The 20,706-nt window shown below is 38.0% G+C and overlaps 2 protein-coding genes and 2 long non-coding RNA genes across 7 annotated transcripts; 2 read left to right on the plus strand and 2 right to left on the minus strand.

Annotated features, from left to right (window-relative positions):
* Positions 1–1,052: 1,052 nt before the first annotated feature.
* LOC116179147 (glyceraldehyde-3-phosphate dehydrogenase 1-like) lies at positions 1,053–9,997 on the minus strand. 2 transcript variants are annotated; one of them, XM_031498864.1, is made up of 5 exons: positions 9,858–9,997; positions 3,186–3,300; positions 2,115–2,368; positions 1,878–2,063; positions 1,053–1,824 (listed from the first exon to the last, which is right to left on the minus strand). In XM_031498864.1, exons 2-5 carry the CDS (start codon positions 3,223–3,225, stop codon positions 1,213–1,215), a joined length of 1,092 nt encoding a protein of 363 aa, XP_031354724.1. In that variant the 5' UTR covers positions 3,226–3,300; positions 9,858–9,997; the 3' UTR covers positions 1,053–1,212. The 2 variants fall into 2 exon arrangements, with proteins under 2 accessions (XP_031354724.1, XP_031354725.1); XM_031498865.1 differs by lacking the exons at positions 3,186–3,300; positions 9,858–9,997 and adding an exon at positions 2,471–2,567.
* LOC116179148 lies at positions 7,702–11,946 on the plus strand. Of its 3 annotated transcripts, none has more exons than XR_004146962.1 (5): positions 7,702–8,597; positions 8,644–9,414; positions 9,475–9,646; positions 9,694–10,438; positions 10,485–11,946. It is a non-coding gene; the product is annotated as an uncharacterized LOC116179148 (long non-coding RNA). The 3 variants fall into 3 exon arrangements; XR_004146963.1 differs by having other exon boundaries at positions 7,702–8,332; positions 8,379–8,597; positions 8,644–9,646; XR_004146961.1 differs by having other exon boundaries at positions 8,644–9,646.
* A 1,430-nt stretch (positions 11,947–13,376) lies between these two features.
* Positions 13,377–16,346, plus strand: LOC116179149 (wiskott-Aldrich syndrome protein family member 3). The gene is made up of 2 exons (XM_031498866.1): positions 13,377–13,918; positions 14,233–16,346. The coding sequence occupies exon 2, from the start codon at positions 14,266–14,268 to the stop codon at positions 15,841–15,843; it is 1,578 nt and encodes a 525-aa protein (XP_031354726.1). The 5' UTR covers positions 13,377–13,918; positions 14,233–14,265; the 3' UTR covers positions 15,844–16,346.
* Positions 16,347–17,946: 1,600 nt separating this feature from the next.
* On the minus strand, positions 17,947–20,417 carry LOC116179815. The gene is made up of 3 exons (XR_004147044.1): positions 19,573–20,417; positions 18,422–19,080; positions 17,947–18,373 (listed from the first exon to the last, which is right to left on the minus strand). It is a non-coding gene; the product is annotated as an uncharacterized LOC116179815 (long non-coding RNA).
* Between the last annotated feature and the right edge of the window lie 289 nt (positions 20,418–20,706).

Here is a 20,706-nt window from a genome sequence, read left to right on the forward strand (position 1 = left end):
TTTCTATTTAAAACTGTGTATTTCCTATTTTGAACTTAGAAGTAAGTTTTGATGTAGTATTTATATGAATTTATAAATATTTTTAATCGAGGGGAGGTGTTGAAGTACGATCATAAAATATTTTATAAATTATAAAGTGTGTAGATGTTAAAAAAATACCTATATGATGAATATTGAATGACATTTATGAACTTCTTTATTTTTCTATTATTTTGAAGCTCAAGACGTTTTATTAATGTTCTAACATTAATCTTTCAACAACATCAGCTCTATCTGCCATTGCAGAAGATTTCCAACCACCATCAAGGGTCATAAGATCATCCACATTTGCCAAAAGTGTCACCGGGAACCTCCTCGTAGAATGTCAAGTAACTAATTATCTCTTCTGGATAAAGAACCTTATGACACATCACTTGATAAATAAATATTTATTACAACGTAGCTATACTGATTATACTGCTATATATCGCTTAATTCGCTAAAATATATAGTTCATCATCGTTCCAAAATAGCAAAATTGTTGCTATTTATATATCTTCATATACTTTGATAATAATAAAAAAATTTACACCTCAAATAAGTAGAGATCAATGACGAAAAATCTTATCTGTAGGTCATAGATACAAGAAATTTTTGATTTCTTTATGAAAAGGAAGGTTTCAAAATAAACAAGCAAAAAATCATTAATGTCAATTACATTATTAAGTATCATACTGGTTATCTTTTAAACAATTGCCTTTCGCCAAAGTTTCAATGCACCAGACTTTGGATTGTAGTGGAATACTCAGCTCCAAAACTTTTCGCGCACCATTTCACAGTTTCTCATCCATGTCAAAAACAAGTTCAATAACATAAATGGTAAACAATACGCAGCAAAATCGTTTTGTATCCTCTGTATCCTTGCTATGAAGAAACCTTTGGACTAAACCAAGTGAAGAAAAACTGACAATACCTCAGATCTCTACCAAATCAATCGGTTTGTTTTCCATCATCCTTTAGCAGAAGTTGCGCCAGCCACGTGAATATTGTTTTTGACAGAGTTAAGTACTCAATTCTTCGTGAAATTTTTATTAAAATTGAAATTAATCTCAGAATGTAATTGCAATATCATATACACCTACAGCGAACAAAAAGGGAGCATTCATACACATTATCGACTAATAAATATAAAACAAACAACGTACGTAAATGATAAATACTAAAATAAATTACTTAAACCTCACAGGACTGATAAAATGATCCGTTAGCGTACTCCTCGTCTTTTGTCTGAATGTGCGTGATTAAATCAATAACGCGATGTGAATAACCAATTTCGTTATCGTACCACGCGACCAATTTGACAAAGTTATCTGATAGGTGTATTCCGGCTTCCGCGTCGAAAACTGCCGAATGTGTGTCGCCGTTAAAGTCCGACGAAACTAATTCCTCCTCGGTGTAGCCTAGGATGCCTCTAAGTGGGCCCTCGGACGCTTCCTTGACTTTGGCTTTGATTTCTTCGTATGTGGTCTCCTTCCTTAATCGTACGTTTAGGTCGACAATCGCGACGTTTGGTGTGGGAATTCGGAAGGCGAGGCCGTGCAGCTTTCCGGTGAGTGACGGAATTACCTTGCCGACCGCCGTTGCCGCAACCGTCGCCGCTGGGATGATGTTTTGCAATGATCCGCGGCCGTAACGCCATTTACTGCAGGCGGCGTCGACCGTTTTTTGGCAACTCGTAACGCCATGGATTGTTGTGGTCAAACCTTCGATTATTTCGAAATTATCGTGGATGACCTTTGCGAGTGGTGCTAGACAGTTTGTTGTGCAGGATGAGTTTGAGATTACCTAAAGATAATATGATTATTGATGCAACCAATGTTGATGAGTTGATATATTACCTTATGGCGAGGGTCGTACATATCAAGGTTGACGCCGACGACGTAAGTGGGAGCGTCTGGTGAGTATGCCGAAATGATTACCTTTTTGGCGCCACCTTCCAAATGCGCGGAAGCCTTCTCCACTGTGGTAAATGCTCCGGTGGCTTCGATGACATATTCAACTCCAACTGAAGCCCATGGTATAGCCTAAAATTCATTTGTGAGTGAGCGAACTGAAGAATGAAGGTAGGCAATTACTTTTGGATCGCGCTCTTGGAATAGAATAATCTTGTTGCCGTTGACGACAAGGCAACCGTCCTCTGTGGTAACGTCTCCTTTATAACGTCCATGGGTGGAGTCGTGTTTGAAAAGATAAACCATGTAATTGAGATCCACAAACGGGTCGTTTATGGCCAGCACCTGTGCGCCTTTTTGCATTGCGGCACGTAGCACCAAACGTCCAATTCGTCCAAAACCATTGATTCCAATTTTCGACATCTTTTTCGGTTTATCTGCAAGGAAAATATAGTTGAAGTACTATTTTATACTAACTTATCATTCACGATATGAAAGAATGATTAATTCTAGACGATTATGCATTTGAAAAAACTTACATGTTGCGAAAGATTTTTGAGTAGGTACAGATTGGAGATGCTCTAGAATTTTTGATGGGCTGAAGTTAAGGCATCATCTTTTATACAACGCCATCGCTAGGAAGGGTAATGTTAATGGGAAAACCCTTTCTCGCTATTGGCTTCTGTTCTATCATTTTAATTGCGCAGGCGTTATTTTCATCTTTTAAATTCCCAAATTGATTAATTCTCAAAATACCCACGCCGATATCGAGAATAAATAAACACATTAACCGATAGCTCTGGGGGAGCAAAAGCAAAACCCATCGTCAGGGGGATCCATCTTTTCAAAGTTCATGTTTATATCCTTTATCTTGCACATCGCAACATGTAATTAGCCCGGTTAAACGAAATGTTTGTAGACAAAACAGTCATCGAATTGTTGTTGTTATCATAAAAATGATTTAAAAAATGAAAAAAAAAACAAATTTACTAAATTGCACGGAGTGTTTATCGACAGGTCACTGATAACTCGTGGACTTTCCAACGAACCATAACTTTAACAAACATTCCAACTATTTATTTCGTCAAATGCAATTTTTCCTCGATAAGGAGACTTTTCGGATTCTGTTTTTGAGTGAGTTTGAGAGATAAAAATTAGTGTGTTTGTCACGTTTTGGAAATAGTCGCTTCTATCGAGAAAATCGCACGTCACTTTCGAAGAAACGACAAGTTAAAAACAAGTTTGGGTACCTACCGTTTTGATTGCCGACGTCTTCATGGCGATCTCCCTCCATTTTGTTGTAGTAGATTTTCCACAGGTGAAGCACAAGCTGCGACGATATTCCGAAAACGAAACTTGTTTCAAACGTCTAAACAAGAATCACACTTTTTTGTTACACATTATAAGCGATGATGTGTAAAGATACAAATTATCGAAATTCAAAAAATTCACCAGTGTAGGGGGAGGTAAATGCAAATTGGCAAAGTAAGAAAGGAAGTTCCACACTAGAACGACACCGTGCGTGTGACGCTTACAACTCTGTGATACCTCTTTCTAGTTGGTTTAGCGCATTGTGGCGTTATCTTTAAAATCCGTTTCGGCAAATTTGGTTAGCAATTTTGAAATAATGGACGTGCAAATTGTGGTGATTTAATTCGATTTTTGCTTCAGCCTAATTGAGAGCGTGTTCTGATAGTGTGAATGAAACGTGACTTTGTGCAGCAAAACACTTCAAAAAATCCGGTGACGTAGAGTGTGATTACAAATTTCATTCAATAATACGTCACTGAACTACGATTACAAAATATTCCAAAAATGCACGAATCTGTTTTTTTTGGTTACTTAAAATGTATTGTTTTTTCAATAAATTTGGTGCAACTATGCATTAAATTGCACTATTTTTTTGGAGGAATCAGATGGAAGAAGCACCCCGCTATGTATCCCCCACGTTTACCTAAAACATCATCAAGAGAGAACACAATGAAGATACTTTCAGTTACCAGAACACCTCCATGTCGAATAAAGGTAAATCGCAGTAGTAAGTACCTTTCTTGAGATGCAGTATGAAATTGGGTTCTTCTCCCCTATTTTGATCTCTGTATGCACGTAAGTATCTCACCTTTTGTAGGTATAAACTTCACTGGAAATACTAATGACGGTTTATAAATTTTGTGGCGTTTTGCAACGATAGCTTGATTATTCCAATGTGTGACACTTTTCCTATGTAGGTATCTATAGGTATGTATAATTAACTGTAGGAATATTTTCCCTTGCTCCTGAAATTTTCCTCCCGCCGGAATTATTTATGTCCGATCACGATGAGAAGTCGAGAAGGAGGCTATGGTTGGTCGAAATTAATTCCTTTCAATAAGACCTTTCATTCGAGTACCATGGAGGATAATACTAGCCCCCCCCCCACTCCCCAATTCGCCTCTTTTGATAAGGAGTTAGAAAGTAGGAGTAGTTGGTAGAAAACAGTTCCTTTTTTGAGACCTTTAATTGGAATAGGTACCATGAATGATACGATTAATTTCTACCCCCTTCCTCTACTCCCAGGCCAACTACTGTTCTCGGAAAGCTTTATGGCTCAATGGTAGAGCGTTGGGCTATAAATCCGGAGGTCGGGTGTTCGAACTTGGGTTGAGGTGAATTTTTCATCTGTGACAGAGATGGAAATTACCTTAGACCAGTTTCGAGCATTCTGCCGGCTAGAACAACTTAAGACTTTCTGCAGAAGCACCTCTAAAAAGCATTATGCGGGTCACTCTGTAATTGGGCGCAAGCCTGTTGAGGGCCCAGAACAAGAGAGGGATAATAAATAAATAAAATAAGAATTTAAAAAAAGCAGTCGCGCAGGAAAGTTATAGTTTGTCCAAACCAATGCATTTGGGTGAGATATGGGCGAGAACGTCTGGTCACCCCCCACCCCATTTTCAAAAATATTACTTGCCACCATTAAAGGCATGCGTAGCGTATGCAAACTCTGAGAGCAGTTGATTGTGGCATGTAAAGTTATACACATTCAAAAACAGCATCTCAGGAAATAATTCAGGGGGGGGAGGGCATTGAGACAGCGAAATTTGATGGCCGTCGGGCGCACCTTCAAGGTATAGGCTACATATTACAAAATATTCCAGGGGTCTATGACCATTCCCCTAAAAGTAGTCCAAAACTGCAGAAGTGGGTCCGGAAGGACGGACAAAACGCAAACAATGGCACATTTTTTTTAATTCTTAAAAAGTGCACTAAAAACCAAATCCGCCAAATTTCGGTTTTTCTGGCAAATTCTGTGCAAATAATCGGAATTTTCTGGTTTTCTTCTCTACTTTTAAGAGTTATATGGATATGTGAAAGATCCGACAATAACAAAGCAGTAGAAGACTTGAAAAAACTAAAAAACCGATGAATTTGACACTAAAAATCAAAAAAATACGAACAAATGCAACATTTTGAAAAATTTGAAGGAACTGGCGAATCGGACAATTCCGAAGACTTAAATCTGAACTAGTAACCTCTAAGGCGAGTTAACAACCATTTCCGTTTCCTCAAATAATGTTATTGGTTAGTCGCTGTAATACAAGAAGTTTCATGCAAATGAAGCGAAAAATCTAAAGAAATTAAAGAAGTTTAAAAAAATTGAAGAATTCTAAGAAGGTCTACAAGAACCCCCAAAACTTGAGGGGTCTGAAGAATTTGAAGCATCTGGAAAATTCGAATGAAAAAAAAACAATCCTGAGAGTCCGCCAAATCTGGAGAATTTGAAGAAAGTCGAGAATCTCAAGAATGTTGCGAATCGAATACCTAATGAACCTCGAAAATCCAAAAAACTCATCCAAAAAGATTGAATGAATCTGAAAAGACCGATGAAGAATCAGAAGAAACTAAAGGTTCAGAAAGGTATTGAAAAGGTTTGAAGAAACTATGAGATCATTAGCCTTTAACATTTGAAGAATCAAAAAGGGGAATTTGAAGGCTTTTATGAATCTTATGGATAGGAAGAATTGGGAATATTTCTAAGAATCTGAGGATATGAAAACATTTGAATAAATTGAAGAATCAGAGGAACATCAACTAAAAGATCTGAACAAGTTGAAAGATCTGAAACATCAAAACAAAAATAAATGAATAGGCAGAATGTAAAAGATCCGGCAAACGCCTAAGAAGCTAAAGAATTTAAAATTAAAGAATGAGAGTAAAGATCCGAAGAGTATGGAAACGAAACAATCTGAAAAAAAAACAGGAGAAGGGACCAAAGAAGAAAAAAAGTTGAAAAAATTAAAGAATCCGATCTAAAAATGAAGAATTGGAAACATCCAAAGAAGGGAACAATGTTTGAGAATCCGAGGAGGCTGCAGAAATTGAGGAATTCTTCGAAGAACCGAAATAACGTGAAAGAACCGAAGAAACAAAAGAATCTAAAGAACCAGGAGCAACTATAAACGTTCAGAAGATATTCAAAGGATCTGAAGAAGCTCAATAATTTACAAAATTCATCAAAATTTAAAAAAAACTGAAGAATGAGCAATTGATTTAAAGAAAATGTGAAGATTTAGAAGAAAATTTTGAAAGGTGCAAAGTATTCGAAGAAACTGAAGATTTCGAGTAGGTAATTTTAAAAAGATAAAAATTCGATGGACCTGAAGAATATGGTGAATCAGAATAAATTTTGAAAAACAGATCAATAGGAAAAATGTGAAAGCTGCGAAGGAACCAAAAACGGTGAATAATTCAAAGAAACCAAGGAATTCGAAGCGAATTTTAGGCATGTTATGAATGTAAGGAATTTGAAGAACGAGACGATTTAAGATCACAGCAACCTGAAGAATCTAAAAGAAGAATACCCTGAAGAATTTGGTGGGGGGGGGGGGGCAATGGCGTTTTCTTAAATTGTAAGTAAAAACAACAAATCTGATCTGTTCGAAGAATAAGAGTAATGAATATAATCCTAATAATTACTTTCCCAAAAGTTGATAAAACCCACTCAGGGAGCATCGTTCCAGGATCAATTAAGGAATTACGTCATTGCGTAGTCACTACAACTTTGACCTCATATTACTTGTTTTTCTAAAATCTATTCGATAAGATGCGGGTTGTGGAAATCGTTATTTTTCTATCAAAACCGCGATTGTTTAAGCTTTAAGCAATTTAACGGCTTCGGGTACATCTGAGTAAAATATACGGGCCGAGATTTTTTATCGTAGGTAAAATTATTGTAATTTAAATCTAACCAAAATGCTTGTGCGCAATTTTGGCAATCAGTTCCAAAATTAACGGTTTTCAAAATTTAGCAATCAAAAACCTGGCAAAACGTATTCTGGCCATCCCAAGCCCAACTATATACCTTATGGCGCAGAACTTACTGATGTTGAGTTCTTGAAGGCTTCGGCCAAGTTTCCCATTATCCACTTTTTAGCGCATTTTTTAAGAATAAAAAAAATGTGCTATTGTTTGCGTTTTGTCCGTCCGTCCGGTCCTATTTCTGCCGTTTCGAACTCCTTCTTGGTTCTAGAGTCCTGGAATTTTGTGCAGTAGGTAGCCTAAACCTTGAAGGTGTGCCAGACGGCCATCAAATTTCGCTGTCTAAAAGGGGGGCCCCCACGAATTATTTCCTGAGATGCTGTTTTTGAACTACTGCTCATCTTTATGTCCTCTTATCAAAATACGGGGTGGAGGGGGAGTGGAACTAGTTTTATTCTTCATGGTACTCTAATGAAAGGTCTCAACGAAAGGAGTTAATTTCTACCAACCATAGCCCTCCTCCTCGACCTCTTATCGTGATCGGGTATATTCCCTATATACCTCGCAAGAACGGATTGTCGGAAGAGGGTACTCACAAAGGGCGATCGAGATGTTTGGAAGAAATATATCCATTGGTGATGTCAAATCAAAAGCGGAATGAAATGTCAGAATATAGGGTACCCACAAAAAGAAAGTGATGGTCTTATAATTAAGTAAATTGTCTTCTCTTCTACTTCTGGCCAAAGCGGTGATTTTGATTCCATTTGTTGTGGTTGTAGATGAAAAAAATGTATAGTTATTTTATCATTTTTCTTCGGGGATTTTAATATGAAATCCGATCGACGAATTGAAGAACCGAAAAACAAAAAAGAAGTGGAAGGGCGAAGAAGCTGAAAAGAAGAAAGTTTAACTAAAAATCTCGTGCTAGGAGAAATAATCGAAAACAATGCCGTACAGCCAAATGGTGAAGATTTCAAATTACTGTGTACTAGCTGATGGTACCTACATGGGAAATATCTACCCTATTTCTACGGAAATCTCGATGATTGGTACCCCTTCATAAGACTATATGACGATACGGACAAAGAATGCAGATACAGCGACGTGTATCGTAACTCAGTGATACGAGGATTGTGAATAAGTTAGGAATTTCAGGAAGAAAGGTAACTTATAGATATGAAGGTATTGAAAAAGGAACGATAATGGTAGGCACAACCGAATCGCAAGAATTATCACTGTCAATTGGACGAAGTGCTGACAAATGGTTAATTTAGAAGAAAAACTACCATGAATAAGTTTCAGAAGAGGAAAATCGAAACGATGGGATTTCTGTAAATAGGATATTTAAAAAAGGTATCTTCTGATGAAATGAAGATAGGAAGAAACTTTGGAACGGTGAATCCGAAAAAATCGAAACTGGACGCCAATGTAAGAACAGTGTTGTGTGGGTGGCGAAATATAACCATTTTTTTAGGTTTCTGCGGAAGATTTTTTCCAAACAAAAAATAGAACAAGGCCGATCTATTTAAAGAACCGAAGTATAATCCGTATATGTAATGCGTTTCCCGAAAGTTGATAAAACAGTTCAAGGGGCGCCCCATCGACGATGAATTAAGAGCCTGGGGAATTACCTCCTTTTGCGCAATCTCTATAACTTTGATATCGTATTACCGGTTTGTCCAAAATATATACGTACACTATTGGATAAGAAGCTACTTGTAATAAATCCTCATTTTTCGAACAAAGCCGCAATTGTTTATAAGAACTTCCAGATATAATGTCATTAGTGAAACTTCGAAATCCGAATCAGAATCACTTTTTTTTGGGTAACGTTATTTTGGCATGCAAAGTGTTATTCTACTTTTGGGAAATTTGGGCGATCACTCCCAACGCATAGTTCATGGGAGACTTAACATTTTTGTCTCGCTTTTTGTTAATTAGAGTACCACTTGGCAAAATCGTCTTTGTTACTATTCATTTCGACTATGAAGACCATTATCAAAATCAGATAATCTACACTTTTCCCACACATTATATCGGTACATATAGGATTTGGAACTGTAGCGAGGGCAAAATTTTGTTGCTAAATTGACAAACATTTTTTATACGGGTTTTGGCCGAAAAATTGAGGCGTGTTACATCTTTGATCTCGAATTCCGGCAGCCAAATACTATCATACCAGTTAAACCAAACAAACATGGAAATCATTTTTAGATACTAATCCCAGTATAGAAAAAAACGGCAGGTCAGTTTAACGATAAATATTTGTTGTTTGCGTTTAATTTTAATAAGTCAATGTACAAAGTATCCAGCAGTGGTCCAAAGTACAATGCCATATCTTGGCAAAATACTATTTTTTATCCATATTTTCGAGCGGCGTAAATCAACAGGAAAAAATCGCCAAGTTATACAGGGTGGTCGCGCTTGGTGGACGTCCTGGATTTAAATTTTGTTGATGCATTCGTAAAAATGGACAGGTATATCGCTTCTTTGTGTAGAAAACATGATTAATTTTTCATTGCAGAAGTTCGGAAGTTCGATAAATCACGGTATATATAAATTATACAAGGTGTTAATGATTTGGACAACCTAGCATCAACAATAATTTTTGCAAGCAGAAAAATTGTATTTGATCTTAATTAGAGATAATTAATTTCGAAAGAGGCGAAAGAAAAATTAGACACCTACCTTCGTTCTTCAAATGCAGTAATCAATACTACACTGTGTCACCACAAATATGATGATAATCACGCACCTACAACTGTGTGTTGTTAATTATTCGTTGTGTAACAAATTTGCTTTTGAATTTTAATTCCGTTTTATTTCAAGGCGTCCGGACGCGCTATCGACCTGTTTCTATGTGTATTTATAGTGAAAAGCAGGGGCGGATCGACGATAAAAAGCGGATGTGGTACCTAATACCTAGCTTTCCATACTATTTTTAAAGACTATTCCCGCATATGATACTTATACCTAATCAAGTGTATCTATAAGAGTAATTAAATATTCAATGTTGCTGTTTGTTGTTGATGGTAGAAAAACTTGTGTAGCAAATTTTCTAGAGCAACATCAAGGCGTGATCAAATCGATTAATCACTGACGATAAGGAATGAGAGTGGATACGACGCATTCTTTCCATGAAATATGATATTCTGAAGCTTTTTGTTTGCTATATAACTCAATTTTGCTATGCTTAATATCAGTTCCAACATTGATACCAAAATGATAAACAGTGAAATTCGCGCTCGTGTTATAAATTTTGAATACAAGTAAGTGATAAATAATAATGAACTGTTATAAATCAATCTATTTAAGGACCTGTGTAAATCCTTCAACGTTATACTGGTACCACATTTTAGCCAATGAATTCACAATCTGAGCAAGAGCATACCGCAAAGTTGATACAAAAGTGTGGTACTTCGAGCTTTGATGTGGCCACCCGTGCGCGTGTGTCGGAGCGAGGGTCGAGGGTATACTCTATGGTGCGATGCTATGGTCTGAGCGATGGTCGACGCTCTGTTGTGTCCGTATACCCTACGCGTATACAGAAAAAGGTTCATTCTCCTTGAAAATATTTGTTTAATTTTTCTGTTATATTTAACAAACCAACAGCAATAATTTCTTTACAAGAAAGTAACATCAACATGTTTAGTAGGAGCAGGCATTTTCATTTGTAACTACTCGTTACACGACTTGCTATTGTAGGAGAATATTCATTTTCAGTATATTTTTCTTAATTTTTTTCATTTTTCCGAAAAGTTTTTCAAAGAGGAAAAAATCAACAGGATTTGTAACGGGTGATCGCTTTAGAATTTATAAAAAATGTATTTTTTGAATTTGTAGTTGTTCAACATAGGAAAATGTAGACATGTACCGCTTGATAGCGAACGTAAATGATAGTATATCTGGTGATAACCAGCGATATCATGAAGCGTATTGCGAAAAGCCAGCGTGGTTGATACGATCTCTTCGAACCTAAAAGTTTCGATCCGTGACAAAAATGCAGGTTTCCAATTCGTTAAAAAAGGTACGCCAGTCGAAATTATTTCGTTCAGAAAATAGGCCCCGTTTCACAGGTTCTAACGGGCGAGATTTAAATAGCAAGAGAAGTGAGTGAGAGATATTTCTAAGCTGGATTGCGCGAACGGTCACGTACCCTGTTTGTGCGTGAATTTTTCTATCGTTGAAAATTCGTTCAACGTTGAATTTCGCTAACCACCTACCATTTTAAGCGCACGGAAATTGAATTTTCAGTAAATTTAGAAAAGCAAGCGCGCACCATTTTGTTTGAGGTCAAAATTCCAGAACCAAATCGTGGACGTACCTATCCAAATAGTAGTGAAAAATTAGCTACATTTGGCATTCGGCAAAAAATTTAAAGACAATTAATCGGTAACCGCAATAAATCCTAGTTAATTAAATAATAAATAGGGCAACATAATATTAACACAGTGTAAAATCAGTATAATCACGATCTCGAGTATTACTTTCTCGAATTTGAAGCCAGTTTGCTCGGATTCGTGATAGGTATAGACATTTTTGTTTTGTGTCACGGACTCACCTTTACATACAGAAGCAATCTATTTCCATATTCAATTTTCCAAGGAGAAATAAGGTCATTTGTTACCAAAAGATAATAGTACCCACGTCAATAACTGTAAATTATCTTAAATTTTTGATTTGTATAAAGTAGTGGTCGATTATTTCTAAGAATTTCCATATTAATTTTGGTTTGATGTAATTTTGATATTCCTAAAGGAATTGACCCATGAAAATTATTGGCATGAATAAATTTATATTACATTTATAAATAGGAATCAAATCAAAGGAATTTGGTTATTTTGCTTGATTGATTAGAATTTTGTATTTAATTTCAGTGATACAATTCTTTTAGTTGGATTAAAATTCTGTTTAGTATTCAGAGAGCTGTGTATATTTTGGACATGAGAATGTACCATGTGGTAAAAAGGAATTTTAGATAAGAATCAAAGTTAGATCATGAGATGGGCATCAGATTTTGTGGATGTCTTCTAATGAAATCTAATCCAATCCAAGAATGTGTAAACAAAAATATAACTTCATCACCTTTGTTTTTATTAGTATACTCGTATTTAGGCCCGGTTGGACAATGGCCCGTATGAATAAAAGTAAGCAAATGCTTATACTTGCAAAATTCAAAGTAAATACTCGTAAATGCTCCTTCGCCCTGGGCGACTTAGCAGCGCTCTCAGCAGAAGGACAGGAAGCAGTGCAGCGCTGCTAAACCATGCTAAACAGACCAGTCTGAAGGGGCAGTTACGAGTATTTACTTTGAATTTTGCAAGTATAAGCATTTGCTTACTTTTATTCATACGGGCCAATGTCAGGTTAAACTTCAGTTTGGTTTAACTGGCAGATTTGAGAACTACGATTGGCCAACTTGTGAAATATTAGCCAATCAAATCCTTTAACCCACAATTCAACTATAAACTGAAGTTTAAACTGACATTATCCAACCGGACCGGGACTTTATCAACTAAAGTCATATGCGTATTTATTCGATTTTAATCAAACCAGAGCATGAAATTTTGAATTTCAGGTTTTAAGATGAGATAAAAGTCCAAACTTCCGCAAGGTAACGGGCATAAAAAATACTTTGATTACTGAGCTAGCCGTGGGTAAAGTAAAAATTAATTGTCATATTTAAGTTTTTGCCAGTACCGTAGAAGTTCAATTTTATTTTATGCAAGAGCCTTGTAAATGTACTAAGCCGCGAAAAGTATTTGGTAATAAAACGTGTGGCAACGACACCATAACAGGATTTTCTAAACCATTTTTGTGTATTGCTCAGCTAGAAATAGGAAAACAGATATTTCCAAAAGATTTTTATAAATGTTGGAATTACGTGTTTATGTTATACTGTGATATTCAGCACATAAAGTTGTATAACCCAAAAATGCCATCGCGTTTACCAAGAAAAAGTAATCAAGTTATTTCTTATCGTATTCAATTCGTTATTTTGAACGAGAGAGAGATAATGGTGGTCAACTTTTACCAGCCGCAGCAGTAAGAGGGGAGAGTGCTTACTTAAACCGTAAGCAATGTTGATGGTTTCGTTTTGCACATTGTGACAGTTAAGAAAGGTGAGTGCCGGTTACTTTAGTAATATAAAAATTCATATAATGTAAACAGTTTTATTTCACAGAGAGTTGCGGATGCATTAAATATGTTTTAGCATTAGCCTGCGAACAGTGGTTTCTACTTCACACATTTTTTAATTTGGTGATCCTCTTCTAAGTATCTGGAAACGCACTGTGGAGCAGAGAAGAAAAGTTGGACCGAGAACATGTACCCCACTAGTAATTAATTTGAAAGATGATGCAGATGAAAATGATATTTTTGTAACTTTAGTATATGGCAATATAACGTTTAATATAACCTGCACGTTAAATTTAACGTTAGTGTCAAAAAACGTTACATGAACGTGATGTATGATGTGTTGCCTATTATGACGCTGATAATTTCATACAAAAAACAAAGATGGTTGTCAGCACTGTTTAACACCATGACGTTCTCGAATTTGTCAACGGCGTTGGCAACAGTGACTGTCGATGGGGTTCATATTTGGGTGTACCATTTTTTCAGATTTTACCCGATAAATTAAGCTGTCGCCGAAAATACGAGCAAACATTAAAGAAGGATGTACGTGCATGATGTAATTGTGAAATTAGTGCGTTCAGTTTATTAATTACGATGTCATCAACAAGAAGGTGTGTACCCCTTCCATGATTAACCGATATTTAAAGAGTTGTTGGCCTTTTTAGTGACATTTCCTCATTATAATTTATTTATATAGAGTAACAATTTCCAAATTGCGAAAAGTGCAGTAAATTTCACTTACTCGCCCCCATTTAAATGGCTTCTAATTAAGTTCGCTAAAAATTTGTGAAAGTTCCAATGGAAAGTCCCTGGTTTTTTGCAGGATAAATTGTCACATTTCCTTTAACTTCCTTATTAGTCATTGCTTCCTCTTTATCTACCCCATGTTTGTTTTATTGATAATTTCACTAACCTGTAATTGCAGATAGGACAAGTGCTGCACTAGAACCTAAATAAGATGCCTCTACCTAAACGAGGAATTGAACCTGTGCACGTATCAAGGGGAACTTTTCCAGATGATTTCCCACTACCTTCGGAATTGGAAGCTGTGACCAACGGAACGTTAGCAAATACTGTACGTCAATTATCTTCGTTATCTCGACATGCCGAGGACATTTTTGGAGAATTGGCTCGTGATGCTCAGCAGTTATACGATAGGTCGAATTCTCTACAAGCTAGGATAGACAGATTAGCAATAAAAGTAACACAATTGGACAGTACGGGGGAGGAAGTGTCTTTACAAGATATTCACATGCGAAAAGCGTTCAAAAGTGCCGTTGTTTTCGATCAGCAAATATTTTCGAGGTCCACCATGCCCACTGCGATGTTAGAGACGTATCAATCGTGCGACAGACCTCCTCCGTTAGATAAATTGAATTGTTATCGAGACGACGGTAAGGATGGGTTGAAATTCTATACAGATCCCAACTATTTCTTCGAACTGTGGCGACAAGAAATGTTGAAAGATACCGAACGAATGATGCACGATAAGGGTAAAAAGCCTCATCGGCCTAGGAACGAAGGCGGGCAAGGTGGACGGCACAAGAAACGTGTCCGACAACCCCACAATACCCGAGAACGACAGCGCCAAATTGCAGTGGGTCACGGAGAGTACATCATGCCTCAGGCAATACCGTATAATGCTCCACCGCAACAATACGACGATAATTTAATAATGGATAGACGCCCTCCACGGCCCAATTCCATAGAATTGCGTCGGTCATATCAGCAGGAGTTACCAGATGGCATGTATGAAGAAAATCCCTACCAACCCGACATCTACAATACTCAAAATATGCAAAATCCCGAACAGTACTATCAGACAAGTACACCTACACGTGGCGGAAAAATTAGGCCTAGTCAACCTCCACCAGCACCCCCCAGCAACACGTCCACCCCAACAGCAAATACCCCAACACGAGGCCGAAGCATGTCCGCTGGACGGGATGCGCTACCACCACCGCCTCCGCCTCCAGAAACTGCTGTGTCGCCACCTAACGGAATTGCGCAGCACATCATATCCCGCCAGCAAAGCAACTCACGATCCAATAGTCCTCATTCGCACCAAATTACTCCGGAACCATCCCAAGATCTTCCCCCACCGCCTCCAATACCCAAACAAGCCTCTCCCCCCAAACAGGCCACTCCAGTTCAAGCACCACCACCGCCACCTCCACCCCCAATGCCGCTAATAACAAATGGTCCGCTAAGCCCTCCGCTAATGAATGGCGATCTCTCGAAAATAATGAGCTCGTCGCCTCCCAAACTGACACCGATCAAAGATCGTCCCATCTCCAAGCAAGCGCCGCCGCCGATGATCGATCCGAGAAACGATCTGCTAAAAGCGATTCGCGACGGCATCAAGCTACGCAAAGTGGAGAAGATCGAGCAAAAGGAGGTCGAACGAGGGAATGGCCTCCACGACGTCGCCAGCATTTTAGCTCGGCGAGTCGCGGTCGAGTTCAGTGATTCAGATTCGGCGAGCGAGTCCGAATGTGATAGTGAGGGATGGGGCGAGAACGAGACGTCGGCGTGACATCAGCGTAAGGCTAGCTCGGCTAGCCAAATTTATTAACAACGAAATGCTTAAGATCGAGTTTATTTATTTATTTTACCGCTGGATCTTATTCCAGAAAAAACCAAAAACACTCCCCCAAGTATATGTAAACACACAACTTTTCCAAAAAAAAATGAGTATTAGAAGAAGTGTAATCTCGTTATGTTTGTAGCGCATTTATACTTTTTTAGCAATTTGTATGTCTGTACGGCTTTTGACGATTCCCCATTTAGTAATAAAGGTCGCAGTGGTACGTGTGCATCTTTTAAAGTGAGAGCAAATCAGGAGCTTTGCAGAGAGGATGTATTTGTACAAGGAATTGATTAGGTAGATTTTTACGATCGAGTATAGGAACAATAAGCGCGTTTTAAATAATTGCCCCAACTGAGTCCCGATGGGTCTAATGTATAGATGTATCAAATATATTTAATATTATGCTGTAGTGTACCTTATATTATATTGACTAAATAAATCATTGCTATCCACAACCTGGAACTAACTTGCAAAAGGTAAACTATGGCCAAGATAGATCTTGCATTGCTCCAAGACAATCCTGCAAAAGGTTATATTGTCCTCCAAACCTTACACACTCTTCTGTGTGTCAGAATTCAACCTGCTCTCAAACTGATATAAGGATGGAAAGAGGGCCAGGAACTTTTCGTCAAAGATGTCGCGCATATATATACTAGGAAAAGAAAACTCCTTGGAAGCAGAAGCGTCTTGGAACGCCTAGACAGGGCTTTGACATTTAATTCATTTAGATAAATACCATCATTACTAGTGCTGGGCGATAAATGAAATTTTTATCGATAAATCTGTTTAGTTCTAAAGGAGAACTTTATATAATTATCGATAACTTTCGATAATAATCGACAATTATCAATAATGTTTGATAATTATAACTTTATAATTATTAACTTTTGATAATAACCAATAATGATTGTTTTAGCTGTCGATAATAATCGAGATAATAATCGATTATTATTGACACATCGAAAATTGTCCATCTCTGATAATTATCGATTAATAGATAAGTAGCGATAATTATAAAGAGAAAACTATATACTGGATACTTTTTCATAAGTCTTATCGATACAAATATTTTCTCAAGGGGTAGGTATCACTCGCCAACCTTTTGTGGTATTGGTATTGCGAGAGATAATTTAAATAAAAACAGGATCTTTTGAAAAATATTAAAGTAACTGTAGGTAGGTATGCTGAAGTTTTCTGAAATCAAAGGTGATCAAGTGGACGATAATTAATCCTCAAAAATCAGTAGAGAAGTAGGTTGTGAATTGTGATCATGGTAACTTCACAATGCTCTTACTTGATCGCTTTTGTTTCTAGTAAACTGGTATAAACATTGAAAATGGACTTCTCAAGTTTATGTCGTTAATTATCCTCGTAATTATCTATCTTCTTAGTTTAGTTGTGAGATTAATCGGTATAGATTATCGCTAAGTATAGATTTACCGACAAGTCCTTTAAAATTTTCGATAAATTATCGGATAGTCTACTATTTTTTTTTAATTTATCCATTATCTATTAATCGTTATTTGCAAACCACTACTCTTAAATGACTAATTATCGATAACCGAGAATTATCGATTAATCGATAAATGTTGTTTAATTTATCGGCCGTCAATTAATTGATAATTATCGATAAGTTACGTCGATTAATCGATAAGTTATCGATTAATCGTTTTTTTTTTGCACAGTACATATGAGGTCTAAGTGCGGTTACTAACGTGCCGAAACAAAGGCCAGGCGAAATTAAACAGTGGACAATGGTTAGCCTGTTTATGTATAATGGAACCATTCCGAACTTGGCAGCCGCGACCCAGGAGCCCCACCGACGAGGTCGCGGGGCAATGTTTGTGTATCTCACAAAAGTGCCATATAACTGCTGTCTAAAGAATGTCGAAATTGGAGTTGTTTGGGTCCAGTCGCCTGATGTAAATACGGGCCTTAAATTGTTTTTTCTATTCATTCAATTAATCTGGTGGAGTTCTTTACGGATAAACACAAAACGATTATTGCATATTGCTTGTATCCAATGTTATTTGTTTATATTTGATTCGTTGTAAAAACATTATTTCATATTTGTTTATCAATAGACTCCGCCTCCGCGTAATCTCGACCTCCACCTTCTTGGGACACGCCACCAACACATGCCCGGATTCGCCACCCCGCATACACCTCTCCTTACGCTCCATTAGAGAAGTCCTTGGACAAGTGGCTCGCTATTTGCTGATAATATTTGTCCCTCTTCTTCTGGGCCCTCTCAACAGGCTTGCGCCCAATTACAGAGTGGCTCGCATAATGCTTTTTAAAGGTGTCCCTTCAGAAGGTGTTATAACATCATGTCAGCGCCGGGCCCCCGCACCACTATACCTATGTTGACTGGTGCTTCTTCATCGGCCTGTCTTTTCTGCACCCTTGCTGGCTGGCTACTGGCTCTAATATCTTGCCGTGGTACACCTCCAATTCCGCCAGGAAATTGTTCGTTCTGGAAGAAGAAAAGTTAAAAAAGGACTGGACTGCAGGAAGAATAAACCTTGTTATTATACATGTGGTATTATAGGTTAACTGTACACAGCTCGAACCGAATCACCCCAAGAGTTTGCCAATTATCGTGTTCACGGGCGCACAAACGGATAGACGGACACCATTACTCTCCTATAATAAAGATGCCGGCAAAAATGGTGCGTTAAGTCCTCTTCCTTGCGCCTTCTCCTTTCCAGACCAGTTGGACCACTTCGTCTAGCATGTCCAGTCTGATGGTGACAGATCGGGATCAAAACTATTAGGTGCCACGCTACACTAGAGAAAGGTAATCCTACTCCTCTCGCCTGCTTCGACCCCAACACAAGACCTACTTTTGCCGCCGCCTGCGAATTGTGGTTTGGGGTAAGTGCCAGATCTTCCAGTACTAGAGATGCAATTTTTAGTCACCATCCTGCCTTGGAGAAGGCGTCAGACGCTCAACCATTTCCATTGTTAGGATATCATCATTAGACATTATCTCCTTAATGAAATACCTGTCCCTCCAAACTCGTCCTTGGAATAAGCTTCCTATTGAATGACGGCTTCATGCGCACAAGACCTTTTATCGCCAGAACGCCGAAAGGGTTAACGTCACGCCGTATCAGATAACTAAGACGTCTGGCTGTATTCCACTTCTGACGAACTTTGAGCTCGCGCACAGTCGATGGGCTTTAGAAATGAAATAGCAATTAGTGAAATAATAACTGGAGTTTTATTTTGAAAACAATATATGAATAAATCACAATGTTTGTGATTTTGTAGTTAATTAACCAGTTCGGTCGGCGGAAGACCACGAAACGGCTAAACGGACGGACTCGAGCGCCACCAAGCGAAGAGCTTGCGCTTGGTCCAGGTTGGCGGTAGCCACGGACTAGTGGGGTCCGTCTCGTATAGCCTCTGGGGTAAACTCAAGCGGAAAAACGGTAGCTCCAGGAATTCTACGGGTTCAAGTTGACGGTGAAAAATGCAGAAGCAAAAAAGATCTAACTTATACGGCACGCAAAAATAACAAAAGATTAAGCTACGGTGGGGTTCCGCAAAAATTTACTCAATAAATTAAGTTACTTACAGCAAGAATCAACAACGGCAAGCAAAAGATCTGACGGAAAATGGCGGTACCGGTACTTACTAGTAACGGTAAAAAATGCGAAAGATACTTACGACAATTACAAACTGCAAAAGTTCTTACGGAAAGAAAATGGCACCCACAAAATCCAGCGTTTACTTTATAAAGAAATCCGAATTTTAGGGAAGTGGAATAGGGAATTTCCAGCTCCTCGCTGTATTCGTCAGAGCGGTGCAATTCATTTCCCGTCTTTTAAGCGCGTTCATTTTGATATACCTAACTCTGGACGCCGTCTGTCGGTTTTTCTACGACTCATTAAAACGTAATTCATTATCCATGCTTACGCAATTAAGCGCATTCAAACAGCAATACTCATTAATCGAATCAACGCCTAATCTTAATTGGAATTTTCCGGTGCAACAACGTTGTCTTTTTCTTGACCCAGGCACAGCTGCGAGACTGATACCGAATAAACAACTCGTTTCTATCCTGGTTTTCGCTTATTATGAGAGTCTAAAATGCTTAATTATTAATTAACGGCGCTGAGATATCAAAATATTAATTATCTCTCTTCTTCTCTGGCACAAGAGCGTTCGAAGGCTGTAAGAATAATTTAAATATTCCTACCGGAACGGTCGGAAAACTCATAAATTCATAACAAAACTTACGTACTTACTTATAGCGGCGGTAAAATAAAGTTAGGTAAACTCACACGTCAAGCAAAACTAAATTCAGGAGCTCGGTAAAGGTGCGTATACACATGCGAGCCGAACCGTTTGCGAACTGCTCAAAAACTGTTCTTTGAAATTATTTTTACAACAAACTTCTAGCGATCCATGGAAAAGCCGAACCAGTCGCAAACCAACAGCAGTCATCGGTCTGTGTACCAGTTAAACATGTCGCGAGACAGGAAACGGTTCGCCACGAGCTGCTCAGGAACGGTTCGCGAGCGTTTACAAATCCCGTCCTAGTCTAACGAGCCAGTTGTTGGCGAGCGGTTCGGGACGCCGACGCGACAAATTTGATACTGGGTGTTCAACAAAGCTTGATGACTTCACAAATATACAGTGTGGTCATAACTTCGGAGTGAACGTGTGCTTCGTTACTTATTAAAAAATACTTAAGTTACAAAATAAAAAGTATTTAGTAATAAGTTAAATGAATCCTGACTCCAAACAGAAACTTAATGTACGCTTTTTATAAAAAGACAGAAACACCAAGACACAGCC

The sequence above is a fragment of the Photinus pyralis genome, unplaced genomic scaffold (genome assembly GCF_008802855.1).
Source record: "Photinus pyralis isolate 1611_PpyrPB1 unplaced genomic scaffold, Ppyr1.3 Ppyr1.4_LG8, whole genome shotgun sequence".
NCBI lineage: Eukaryota > Metazoa > Arthropoda > Insecta > Coleoptera > Lampyridae > Photinus > Photinus pyralis.

What these genes read in the sequence shown, in the direction of transcription:
- LOC116179147 (XM_031498864.1), bottom strand. Translation starts at nt 3,225, where the DNA reads ATGGAGGGAGATCGCCATGAAGACGTCGGCAATCAAAACG. An exon ending in AGACGTCGGCAATCAAAACG is followed by an intron (nt 2,369 to 3,185) that starts GTAGGTACCCAA and finishes TTTTCCTTGCAG; the next exon opens with ATAAACCGAAAAAGATGTCG. An exon ending in TGTACGACCCTCGCCATAAG is followed by an intron (nt 1,825 to 1,877) that starts GTAATATATCAA and finishes TATTATCTTTAG; the next exon opens with GTAATCTCAAACTCATCCTG.
- LOC116179149 (XM_031498866.1), top strand. Translation starts at nt 14,266, where the DNA reads ATGCCTCTACCTAAACGAGGAATTGAACCTGTGCACGTATCAAGGGGA.